The sequence below is a fragment of the Phyllostomus discolor genome, chromosome 5 (assembly GCF_004126475.2).
Source record: "Phyllostomus discolor isolate MPI-MPIP mPhyDis1 chromosome 5, mPhyDis1.pri.v3, whole genome shotgun sequence".
Lineage (NCBI taxonomy): Eukaryota > Metazoa > Chordata > Mammalia > Chiroptera > Phyllostomidae > Phyllostomus > Phyllostomus discolor.
This window is the reverse complement of record NC_040907.2, coordinates 152,757,461-152,769,818: the sequence shown is the minus strand read 5'-3', so window position 1 is coordinate 152,769,818 and position 12,358 is coordinate 152,757,461. Positions and strand designations below refer to the sequence as shown.

The 12,358-nt window shown below is 46.0% G+C and overlaps 1 protein-coding gene across 5 annotated transcripts in view; it reads left to right on the top strand.

Annotated features, from left to right (window-relative positions):
• The window catches only part of PKD2L1 (polycystin 2 like 1, transient receptor potential cation channel), a 41,107-nt gene that overhangs the window by 27,186 nt on the left and 1,563 nt on the right, over nt 1–12,358 (top strand). For all 5 annotated transcript variants that reach the window (XM_036027151.1, XM_036027150.1, XM_036027147.1 and 2 more), the window contains 11 exons: nt 4,212–4,339; nt 4,786–5,039; nt 5,991–6,215; nt 6,386–6,614; nt 7,280–7,450; nt 7,629–7,810; nt 8,119–8,239; nt 9,101–9,199; nt 9,409–9,530; nt 11,323–11,449; nt 12,229–12,347. In XM_036027151.1, coding sequence (XP_035883044.1) covers nt 4,212–4,339; nt 4,786–5,039; nt 5,991–6,215; nt 6,386–6,614; nt 7,280–7,450; nt 7,629–7,810; nt 8,119–8,239; nt 9,101–9,199; nt 9,409–9,530; nt 11,323–11,449; nt 12,229–12,347 — 1,777 coding nt within the window. The remainder of the gene's footprint in view (nt 1–4,211; nt 4,340–4,785; nt 5,040–5,990; nt 6,216–6,385; nt 6,615–7,279; nt 7,451–7,628; nt 7,811–8,118; nt 8,240–9,100; nt 9,200–9,408; nt 9,531–11,322; nt 11,450–12,228; nt 12,348–12,358) is intronic.

The following is a 12,358-nucleotide window of genomic DNA, read 5'->3' as shown; positions in this document are numbered from 1 at the left end:
AAGGGAGGGGCTTTTGTGGATTAGAGGAGCCAGGTTGGAGTCAGCTTCTAGCAACATACCTGAGATGACCCACAGAGGTGCGATGCCTCAAATAAAACCACGGGATTAGCCAAGAGAGGATTTTAGGCTAGCAGTGACAAAGTTCAGTGCAGCATTCAGCACCTGGAAATTTCAGCCTGTAACTTGGAAACAAATAGGTAGAAAGATTTTTAAAATGATTTTATTACTTTTATATTATTATTATTATTATTATTATTATAGAATTTTAATTGAATTCCATGGAAATGAAGAGAAATAAAATCTACTCATTATAATACTAGTTGACAAGTTTATTTTTTTCTTCAAGTTTTTACATTCTTAGTATTTGAAAAAATACTTAATTGTAACGATAGTGTTGGAACAATTTTGCATTCTGTTTTTATAACCATTTCAATGGCTGTATCATAGTCCATTAAGTGGCTCAATGATATCATAGTTTATTTAACCATTGCCTCTCTGTAGGATATTTAGGCTATTTGCAATATTTTGATGTTATAAATGATCTACGTACCACTTTTGTGCATGTGACATTTTTTCCTCCTTTGGGACTCATCTGTGTCTGAATATGATTCTTGATACAGATTTCTATACAATTATCCATTTACATCCAGAATAAACAAATTGAAACTTCTTTAAGATGGTGATCTTTTGAATTCACCAAGTGCCGTTGCAATTCAGATATTAAACACTTCAAGTAGAGTTTTCTTTTTAAAAAATATTTTATTTATTTATTTTTAGACAGAGGAGAAAGGAGGGAGAAAGAGAGGGAGAGAAATGTCAGTGTGTGGTTGCCTCTTGCATGCCCCCAACTGGGGACCTGGCCCACAACCCAGGCATGTTCCCTGACTAGGAATCGAACTGACAACCCTTTGGTTCACAGGTTAGTGCTCAATCCACTGAGCCACACCAGCCAAGGTCCAAGTAGAGTTTTCCTATAAGAACATCTTATAAACTTGCATGATCCGGACCATTCAGATTGATTTTTCTGAAGGAGAGCCAGAGTCCCTACTCAGAGTGATACATGGATATAATGGAGAGTGGTGGCTAAATTCAGCCCTTGGAGTAAGGCGGACCTGAGTTTGAAATCAACTTTACTTGCTGCTATATGATCTTTGGACAAGTTATTTAGTAACATTCTGGATCTCAGTTATCTGCACAAAATGCAAATAGCAGTTCCTACTTCATGAGAGTTTTTTTCCCTCAGGATTGTGAGAGACAATGTATGCAAAACCTGGTGAATAGTAAGTATCAATAAATAGTAAATAATTGTTATTATTCAGTAACTGTCAATGTGATGTGAGGCCAAGGTTAAAAGGCATGCTTTGGTGTGTCTAAGAGAACTCAACTTCTGTCCAAGAGGAGAGAAAAAAGCAGATGCTTTGTGTTGGACAGTGACACCATCACCTGATCTCTGAGTGCCCCTCAGAGCACCCCCATGCAGTCATTGCCCAGTGTCTGGGCACGTCCTGGAGTGAGGCCCTCAATACATATACGAGGTAGAAATATACGGACAGACAGACATCTCATATGCTGGCTGAAATTCTAACTCCTTCCAGCTCCCCCCACCCATTCTCTGGTCTAGTGTCACATTTTGAAACACGAAGAGCAATTCCACTCCTTCACTGGATCTGAAAGGAAGGAACCAGGAAGGCCAGCCACTGCCCGTTGCAGGAACCCCCTCCATGCACTCCTCAGTCCTTTGCTGAGACTCTCAGAAGTGAGGTGGATGTCTGTGAGGGGTCTGTTTCACAGTCAAAAGCACGAGTGCTCAGGAAGTTCAGTTCTCTGAGACTGGAAAATGGAATAATAATAGTAGCATCTAACACACAGGATTAAACAAAATAGGCATGTCAAGCATGCAATAGGTCTTCTGCATGCCAGTGGGCATTTGACCAGGTGATTCATAGCCTTTACTGTCTTGGGTAATAGTCAGAGATGTTATGCCTCCATAAAGGGTTGACAGGCGGTTTAGACCCATGTTAATTCTGAGCAGTAACAGGTTTGGAGAATTAGAGGAGAGAAAAAGCTATGGCGATGGGTACCACCTAGTGGACACCCAGAAGCACAACAATGTAACTAGCTTAGGTCATCAGGGAAAGTTCAGATCACTGACCATCACCTCTAACTGTGTAACAAAATGGCTCTCAGCAGACAGAAATTTGTTTTCCTGGCCATTTTCCAGAACCAGAAAAGTTGAATCTGAGTCTTCCCAATACTTAGGATAGATAACCACCAATTTGGGTTAAAGAGAAGTAAAGCCGTTGGTTGGACTTCCTTGACCGGAAATGGGGAAATTGAAGGAACAAGCTTTCTCCTTGGCTGATTTCCCCCTGGAGAAGAGTGATGTGGCTTGTGTCTAACATGAGGTCCCCGTGGCCTCCTTTTCCTCCAAGTCATGCCCTTTCCAGATGGGGCGCTGGGAAAAAGTACAGCCTAAGATTTGAAAAGAAAAATTCTTAAAGGGAATTGCTCGTAAGAGGCCAAACAAACCCTGCTTAAAGTTTTCCTGATGGAATTACAGACTTATAGAAAAGTTGCAAGAGCAATACAAAGAATTCTCATACACCTTCACCCAGATTTCCCAAATATGAACATTTTTACCATGCTTGCTTTTCTTTTTTCCTTCTCTGTATCTACACACACATACAACTGTTTGTCAGTAAATTGCAGACAAAATGCTCCCTTATTCCTATACTTTAATGTGTATTCTCTGAAAATGAGAACATCCTTTTATCAAAGTCAAAAAATTATCACTGATTCAGTACTATCATATAATGAGAAGACATTATTACAATTTCACCAATTATTCCACTAATAGTTTTTATAGCAAAAGAAAAAAATTATGGTCTGGGATATAATCCTAAGTGTACATACTGCATTTATTTTTCATGTTTTTAAATCTCTTTTAATCTACAATTCTTTAGTCTTTCATTGTCTTTCATGACCTACCAAAAATATTTAGTAATAAATCACAATATTAGCAAATTATAAACTACAGAAGAAAAGAATCCACAAGTTTATACTGACATACATAAGTGAATAAATAAATGAGGAATAAGGGAAAACCCTGTAGGGAGTGCCAACCAATCAGTGCAGGAAAGATGATGAAATGAGCAAATCCCAATGTGATGCCCATAAGGCGAAAGCCATCAGTAGTTGCTAACACTAGTAGTATGAAGGCTGGTGAGTAACAGGACATAGTTTCTGTTTTCTCTGCATAGTTTCTTTGCATAGTTTCAAAGTATCTTCCCACAACATATGTATTAATTACAAAGAGAACAAATAATGATTTTACATTGAAGACAGCTGGAATACCCTGCCCTAACAGGAGTCAAAATTAATGTTAGATATTAGGGCCTTTGATATTCCTCACAAAAACGCATAATCTGGATTGAAACACAAGGAAACATCAGAGGAATCTAAATTGAGGGATAGTCTATAAAATAAATGGCTTATAATCTTCAAATTCTGCCTTTGAACTAGAGAACTTATACCTTCCCTTGCAAGCCCTACTTTAGACTCTGGGCTTCTGTTTTAGGAAGGTTGAGGGAGATCCAGTTCTTCAGCAAAGGCCAGGTCTTCTTTGATCTGGGGATGCTTTGAGTTCCTCTCTCAGGAGACACCTGTGCCCGTCAGGATGCACCGGGGCCAGAGGTACCATGCTTTCCTCCTACTCCCATGACTGCAGCGTCACTGACTCCAGGGTCTGGGAAACCACATCTCTGCTATGAGGTGTGTGGCCAGGGCCTCAGAGTGCTCTAGAATTTGGAAGCACTTCCCAAGGGCATAAATATAAGGCAAATAAAAGGAAGCATTACCTGACACAGAAGGTGAAATTTTCTTGGCTCTGGGGGGTAAGCTGGCTCAGGAAGAGAAAAGTGAATTTTCAGAATGACAATGTCAAGAGACAATTACTGAGTGGAGTTCAATCTTTCTGAGGTGAGTTGGAAGGAAAAGAGGAGACCTGGTAGCCACAACTCTTCCTTAATGCAGTCCCCGGTTTCCCCAATGCCACCACCATCCTCCCCATCAACTCCAGGGGGTGGTCTGATGGGCTCCCATCTAGACAGCATCTCTAGCCCCAGGGCAATGGGATTTCCGGGGAGGGGTGTTTCTTGGAGAATGGAGATGGGAACAATGAGCAAGACACAGCCTCTTGGGTTGGTTTCTAGTGACCTACGGAATGACAAGCTCCAGTGCCTATTACTACACCAAAGTGATGTCTGACCTCTTCTTACATACCTCATCAGATACCAGAGTCTCCTTCCAGGCCATCAGCAGCATGGCAGACTTCTGGAACGTGAGTATGAGGCCACCTCTGCCCTTTCCCTGTCCTTCTCAATGGCCTGAAGGATGGGGCCACAGGCCAGGGTTCAGGGATGTCAGTGGATCAGGCCATATCCAGAGACCAGATCATTCTAGGATTAGGCTGAGTTAAAGGGTCAGGAAAGAATTAATGGGTCACACTAGAGTTAAGGTGGAGTTAGGCAAGAGACTAGGATGATGATCAGAGTGTCAAGCCAGCAGTTAGACCAGTATTGGAAGTCAGGGGTAAGGTTGAACTAAATACATTTTAAATAAAGAGTAGGTCAAGATCTGCTCAAGGTTCATGGGTCAGCTGAAGAGTCCAACAGAAGCAACCTGGATTCAAGCTGGGAAGGGTGGCCAGGGAGTAAGAGCAAAGGTCATTCTGAGGGTAGGGGTCAGGATGAAGCAGGGTCAGGCCCAATCCTGCTTGTGGTCTAGTTTGCCCAGGGCCCACTACTGGACAGTTTGTATTGGACCAAATGGTACAACAATCAGAGCCTGGGCCACGGCTCCCACTCCTTCATCTACTATGAGAACATGCTGCTGGGGGTTCCCAGGCTGCGGCAGCTGAGGGTCCGCAATGACTCCTGTGTGGTGCACGAGGACTTCCGCGAGGACATTTTGAGCTGCTATGACGTCTACTCTCCGGACAAGGAAGAGCAGCTCCCCTTCGGGCCCCTCAATGGCACAGCGTGAGTAAACCCCCAGTACAATCCTGGAGCTTGCCCCTCCAGCCTGACACCACCCCAAGGTTTGGAAACCGCTTCTACGGAGCCTTAGGGAGAAGTAGAGGAGAGCCTTAGGGGCTCAGGGGCAGTGGGGTGATGGTCTGGGTCATTCAGGAGCAGAGAAGGTCCATTAACAGACAGAACCATGGCCTCAGGACTGGTTTTCACACACAGGCCACAAGCCCTCTGTTCTACTCTGGAGGCAGTCCTGCCAGAGGAAGCATTTTTCTCTTGCCCAGCAGTCCCTTGGGGCTGGGAGCATTGATGACGCATCGACACTGCCAGGAGTCATGGTTGGAAGTCTAACCCTTGGGACGGATAAGAGAGCAGCAAGGGGTCCGGTGTGAATGACGTTAGGGAGGAAAGGGGAAAAGGATGGCTAGGATGTGCTAGGATGGGAAAGAAGGGGAAGAAAAAAGGGCCCAGGGCAGATCTTGTGGTCAGAACAGTGATGGGACTGCGTAGCCTGGTGCACGGCCTCAAGAGCAGAAAGGGTCTTTGCTGGGTTGTATGGGCCAGGCGCTTCACTTATGGGGACTACTCAGGCTGGGGTCAAAAGTGGGGCTTGGGCTTGTCATCCATAGTCTTGTCTGACATCATGAAAAATGAGGAGATTTACATTTGAGTTTCAGTTTGGCCATTAACAAGCTGGAGAATCTCACATATCTCTGAGTCTTGGTTTCCTCATTTGCAAAATGTGGATAATGGTTACTTGTAGTTCCCAAACAATTGTTAACATTAAATAAGATAATATATATGAAATATACATATATGTGATATATATATATATCACATATATATATATAATACATGTGAAACCGTAAAGCCCAGATAATCATCAAGTATTGCTATTGCCTTGGGACATCAGGTTTAGGTTGGCTCAGACCTCTGCTCAGAAGGCTTCTTCCTTGGCAGGTGGACATACCACTCACAGAATGAACTGGGGGGCTCCTCTCACTGGGGCCAGCTCACAAGCTACAGTGGAGGTGGCTACTACCTGGACCTTCCGGGATCCCGACAGGGCAGTGCAGAGGTCCTCCGGGAACTTCAGGAGGCCCTGTGGCTAGACAGGGGCACTCGGGTGGTTTTCATCGACTTCTCAGTCTACAATGCCAACATCAATCTTTTCTGTGTTCTGAGGTGGGTCCCCTTTCCCTACTGCATCCCTCCATCCATGGCTCTTGGTTCCCTTCTCCTCTGCTTGAAACCCTTTCCTAAGCATGTACCCTTTGGTGGGGATGGGGAGAGATGGGGATGGGAGGAAGTGTCCCAGCCCAGGCCCCACCAAACATCCGCCCCTCTTCCCACAGACTGGTGGTGGAGTTTCCAGCTACAGGAGGTGCCATCCCATCCTGGCAAATTCGCACAGTTAAGCTGATTCGCTATGTCAGCAACTGGGACTTCTTTATTGTTGGCTGTGAGATCATCTTCTGCGTCTTTATCTTCTACTATGTGGTGGAGGAGATCCTGGAGCTCCATATCCACCGACTTCGCTACCTCAGCAGCATCTGGAACATTCTGGACCTGGTGGTCATCTTGGTGAGGAACAGATTATCTTGGACTTGGCACGTATTTGGAGGAGATGGGGGAATCTACCCTCAAAGGTGCTCCAAGCTATTCTTTTCAGAGTCCCAAATCCACCTTTTGACATCTGGTCAAATCCCCGTATAACAGCTCTCTAAGCAAGAGGCTGATATTTCCCTGGCTCAGCACTGGGAAAGCCTTGTCTCCCACGTCCCTTCTCCCTCTGTCTGTGACCCAGGCTCTGCTCCTTTCTATATGTACTTGATACTCTGTTCCTCCTCTGTCTCTTGCCCTTATGATCTATCTGTCTCTTTGAAGTTCCTGCCTTTTCTCTTGTATTAAAATATCCTGCCTCTTTATCTTTGTCTCCTTCCCGTTAAAAGGACACATTAATTTCCTGACCAAGGCTGGGAAGTGGTGGGGGAAATAAAATTACTTGGCTCCAGTTCTCTATGGCCCTTTACAACCCAGGTATTTACCACTGGCCCCAGAGCCTTCTCTTGGGCTTTAAGACATTCCCCAATAATCCCACCCAGTTCCATCTGAACCTGGATAGTCAACAACTCAGCAGCTAGGGACGTTTTTTTCCCCACCTGTCTTACCTACCCCTGTGACTTCACTGTTGAACTTCCTTTGGGTTCCCCTTGACTCCTCTGACCCCTCAACCCCTGTGATGACAGCTGTCCATTTTGGCTGTGGGCTTCCACATATTCCGGACCCTGGAGGTGAATCGGCTGATGGGGAAGCTCCTGCAGCAGCCAAACACGTATGCTGACTTCGAGTTCCTCGCCTTCTGGCAGACGCAGTACAACAACATGAACGCTGTCAACCTGTTCTTTGCCTGGATCAAGGTACTCTGGGACTCCTCGCTCCCAGCTTCTCCTCGGGGCACTCATGCTCCCTTCCTCAAAACTTGCCTCTTTTTCCTTGTCTGGTTTGGCAACCCTGGGGCTTCCATAGTCTGGAGTAGACTGTTTAAAGTTTTTCTGTTTTCTTCCTTAATTGCCCGGTTCAACATGGTCCCGCCAGATCTTCAAGTACATCAGCTTCAACAAAACCATGACTCAGCTCTCCTCCACGCTGGCCCGCTGTGCCAAGGACATCCTGGGCTTCGCTGTCATGTTCTTCATCGTTTTTTTCGCCTACGCCCAGCTTGGCTACCTGCTTTTTGGGACCCAAGTGGAAAACTTTAGCACTTTCATCAAGTGCATGTGTGTGTCCTGTCCCTTTCACTCCTCCCTGGCCCCTTACCCTCCAGCTCCATGGGTGTAGGTATCCTTGTGGTACATTCGTATGGGCGCATCTGTGCTTAGAGCACCTGTGCGAGAGTCTTTGGAGGCCCTGATGTGTGTGCTCAAGTATCTGTGCATCCTGCTCTGTCTCTATCAGATGGGCTGGAGGTGCAGTGAGGGGTCTTTCTGAGTCCATTGAAAAGCAGTTAGGAAAGTGGGATGAGGGTGTGGGTTGGGGTTGGGGTTACGGTTAGGCTCTGGGTGAAGCCCAGTGCCTGGTCTCTCAGTTTCACTCAGTTCCGGATCATCCTTGGGGACTTCGACTACAATGCTATCGACAATGCCAACCGCATCCTGGGACCTGCCTACTTCGTCACCTACGTCTTTTTCGTTTTCTTTGTGCTCTTGGTAAGGGTCCTTCTGAGAAGTGAGGATCTGGGACCTGAGGGGAGAGATGTAGAGGGCCTTCAGGGTGGGTTTTTTACATCCCAACCCTGTTCTTCATTCAGGATTACAATGGGTTTCTCAAATCAAGGATGGGGAGTATGTGTGTGTGTGTGGGGGGGGGGGTGGATCTTCTGAGAGCCAGCTAATATGGTTGGTCAGTGTGGTCAGCACAGTCAAGTATTTTGCACAGTATAAGGGACTCTGCAGGCTCCCTCACTAACATCAAACCCCTCTCCTCCAAGGGTGGAAAGGGAGAGAAAAATGCCTCATGAGAAGTGGCTGCCCCTGGAAGCTTCTATGTCTGTCCTTCAAACCTCCCCTTCCTCTGGGGACTGACGGCTATTTATACAACCACTGCTTTGTATTTATTCTCTCTTCCTGACAGCCATGAGAGATCAGGGTTTCATTTTTATTAACAAAGTAGCAGGTTTCTTTATTTGATTAATGAATGGGGGCATAGATATAGATTAGGGATAGATGATCGAGAGAGCACAATTATATTAACACCTTGACAAAGTTTCTGGCTTCAGTGCTTGGTGGGCCCTTATATGAAAGGGATCTGCGACATATGTCGAGGTATTTTTCTGATCAGGTTACTACAGCAAATGAGTGAGGACACCAGGTTGATGAGTAAGCATGGTCCATCACTAACAGAACTATGCTGAAAGGTGGGGCCCTGGGGACCCTGAGATATAGGGGCTGCAGGGCTGGACTTGAAAGCTTTGACCCCTTTAGAACATGTGTCTAGAATATTAATAGCATCCATGGGCTCGGTGCTGTGGATCTGGGGGTGAGGACCCAAATCCCCACATTATCTTCTAGAATATGTTCCTTGCCATCATCAATGACACATATTCAGAGGTCAAAGAGGAGTTGGCTGGACAGAAGGATGAGTTACAAATTTCTGACCTCCTGAAACAGGTAACTACTCAATCTCCTTGAGCTGCATATTTACATCAGGGCCCAGGTCCAAGGCTCTGTGTCCTGGTCTGTTCCTGACTAGCATAGGGGCCTGTGTCCTTGTGTGCCTTCAATTTGCCCCTGGAAGCCTGGCATCCTGTGGGTGGAGGTGGGGGTAAGGGATGATGAGGAGGCTATGGGACTTGTGCTTGTTTCCTTTCCCCTTCCAGGGCTACAACAAGACCCTAATGAGGCTGCGTCTCAGGAAGGAACAGGTTTCAGATGTGCAGAAGGTCCTGCAGGGTGGGGAGCAGGAGATCCAGTTTGAGGATTTCACCAACACCTTAAGGGAGTGAGCAATCAGAGATCCAAATTTCTCTCACTTTAGTCTATAAGTCCTTGATCTTCAACCATGCAGACATCCTTTGCTTATAAGCCTCTGATTTTGACCTATGAACCTCTGACTTTGGCTAATAGGCCTTTGGCCTTCACCTATAGGTCTCTGATCCTGTCTTTCAGAATCATGCCTATAGTTTAAAGGTCTCTGACCATTGTTGGGTGGGGGGGCACTCCACCCGCACAGCCCCCAGCCCACCGTGGATGAGAATAAGTCTACCAAGACATGACCTGCTTGTGGATGAAAGGTGGACAATCTCTCAAAGGAGAAGGGCCTTGAACCTGTTCCTCAATGGGTTTTTATTGAGTTTAATCTGCATAGGAATACAGAGTGTATACATATACATAAATCTCATCAATCATTGTCAGGTAGTAACGATCAAACAATAGATAACATTCCAATAACTATGAGGGCTTATTCTGAGTCAGGGTCAGATAGCTAAAGGGCTGTAAAACTTTGGAAAACAAACTCATTTTATGCTTGGACCCTTATCATTTAAATTGAGGGCATTCTTATCAAAGCAGGTTTCACAGGATTTTATGCCTGATTGTCCCAGGGAATGCCCATTCCAGCACAGGGCCACATCCACCTCCAGCATTGTTTCAGGCTTAAGTAGGGCAGCCAAGATATTAGCAGACTTTTTACAGATAGAATGAGAACTCAGGCCCTTGAAAAGCCAAGGGGTGAGGATCCATCAGCCCTTTTCTATAGTCCCCTAAGTCCTTCCCTGATGGCCCCTTCATGACTATGCCCATCTTAGGTCATCCCTCCCTTGAGGAATCTTACCCATCATTGGCTAATCAGTCATCCGTCCAGGGCCAAGCAGGGTGAAGCAAAGGGGACAGAGGACAGGCTGTGCCCCTGCCAGGAGGATAAGCTTTGTCTCCTTAGTGGCTTATGGTCCCAAGGTCTCTTTACTCAGCCTTAACTAGCCATGCGGGGGTTACAGCTTCTGAAACCAGGCAGGGTGGTACCCAACAGGCCATGTTCTATAATGTTCTGGACCTTGTCTAACCAACTCTTAGGACTAATAATACAATTCCCTGATCTTTGTATACATCTCTCACACCCACAAAATTCTGATCTTGGTTCTTTGCTCCCCCCAAACACTGGTCTATTTCCTTAGCTATTCTCTTCCAGCTTCCCAATTAAACAAACACTGAAGAAATATATTGTAAACACCGGCTGCAGGCCAAACACTGAGTAATAAATAGTTGACCATTGCTAAGGTATCCAGTGAAAGATGAGACAGCAGGAGATATGGCCACACAAATAAGCAAGGACCATGGTGGGAATAGCCTCAAACACCATTACTCTATCCAAAGAACAAGGTACCCAGGAAGCACTTTAAGCAGAGAACAGGTATTGTATATTTAGACCTGCACTTTAGAAAGATTAATTACTCTAATTGCATTATAGAAAATGGATTTCAGGTAGGGAGTAAAAGGGACGCTGAGGGGCTAGGGGGCAGGTTATTTAGAGGCAAAGAGATTTTGCACTAACCCCTGTAGGAGATCACATGGGCCAAACCTAGTCAGCAAGAGACAGGGATGAAAGAAATAGATTCATGTGGTTTCTTGGGGGTAAAATTGCTAGACCCTAGAGATCCTGGCTCTCCTATGTGGTCTCCTTCTGCCCCAGAAAATGAGACTCTTGCCAGAGTCTGGCTAAAAGAGTAGGGAGTCCATAATCAAGACATCACAGTCACAGCATGTCAGAGGGTGTTTCATTATCCTGTTCTCCTCAGACTGGGGCACGCAGAGCATGAGATCACTGAGCTCACGGCCACCTTCACCAGGTTTGACCAAGATGGGAATCGTGTCCTAGATGAGAAGGAGCAGGAACAAATGCGACAGGACCTGGAAGAGCAGAGGGTGAGCCCAGCTGGTTGGTGGAGAGGTAGTATAAGGAAATTGCTCACCCTGCCCTGGTGTCAACATGCCCAGAACACAAACCCAAACTGCAAACCCTCCAACAGATGGGCGGGAAAGAGCTCTCTAGAATGGTGGTTCTCAAATTGCTGCACATTAGAATACCTGGGAGCTTTCACAAATCCTCATACTCGGGCCATAGCCCCTAGACCAGAATCTCTCTGTGGAAGGGCAGGACGTGGGGTGCCAGAAATCAGTACTTTTTAAAACTCTCCGGGTGATTCCAATGTACAGCCAAGATTCCAACTGCTCTAAAACATTTTTAGGGCAATATCCTTAGAGGAATTTTTTTTAGAAGAGAAAGGACCAATTGCTCAAGAACCCCTGACAACTCCCCCTTCTTGGGATTTTCCAACTTTGATCCTCAGCTGCCCCTGCTATGCCTGCTTTATCCTTATCTAGTGTAGACCAAAAAGTCAAGGGCAGGAGAGACAGTGCAAGGAATTCTAGTATTGTCAGTCCTGTCCCAAACTGAGTTGGCCTCTAGTGAACACCTTGTTAATCAAGGCCTCAAGGAGCTTATGTTTTGTTCCTTCGAGAGGTGATTACCTCCCTGCGGTTGGGCCAGCTTTGTGTTTAGCACTACTGCTCTGATCCCATCGGCTCCAGAGTTTGAGAGCAAGAACTAGTGTCCGAGGCCTGTTCCCGAGAACCCATTAGAACCAGAGCTGATGGCTTCCCAGAGTTGTCTTCTCCTCTCCGACTTCTGACTTCCTGATCAGGTGGCCCTCAATGCTGAGATTGAGAACCTGGGCCGATCCATTGTGAAGAATCCACCAGGCAAGTTGGGTCCAGAGGCTACTGGAGCAGGTGGCTGGGTTTCCGGAGAAGAATTCTACATGTAAGTGCAGC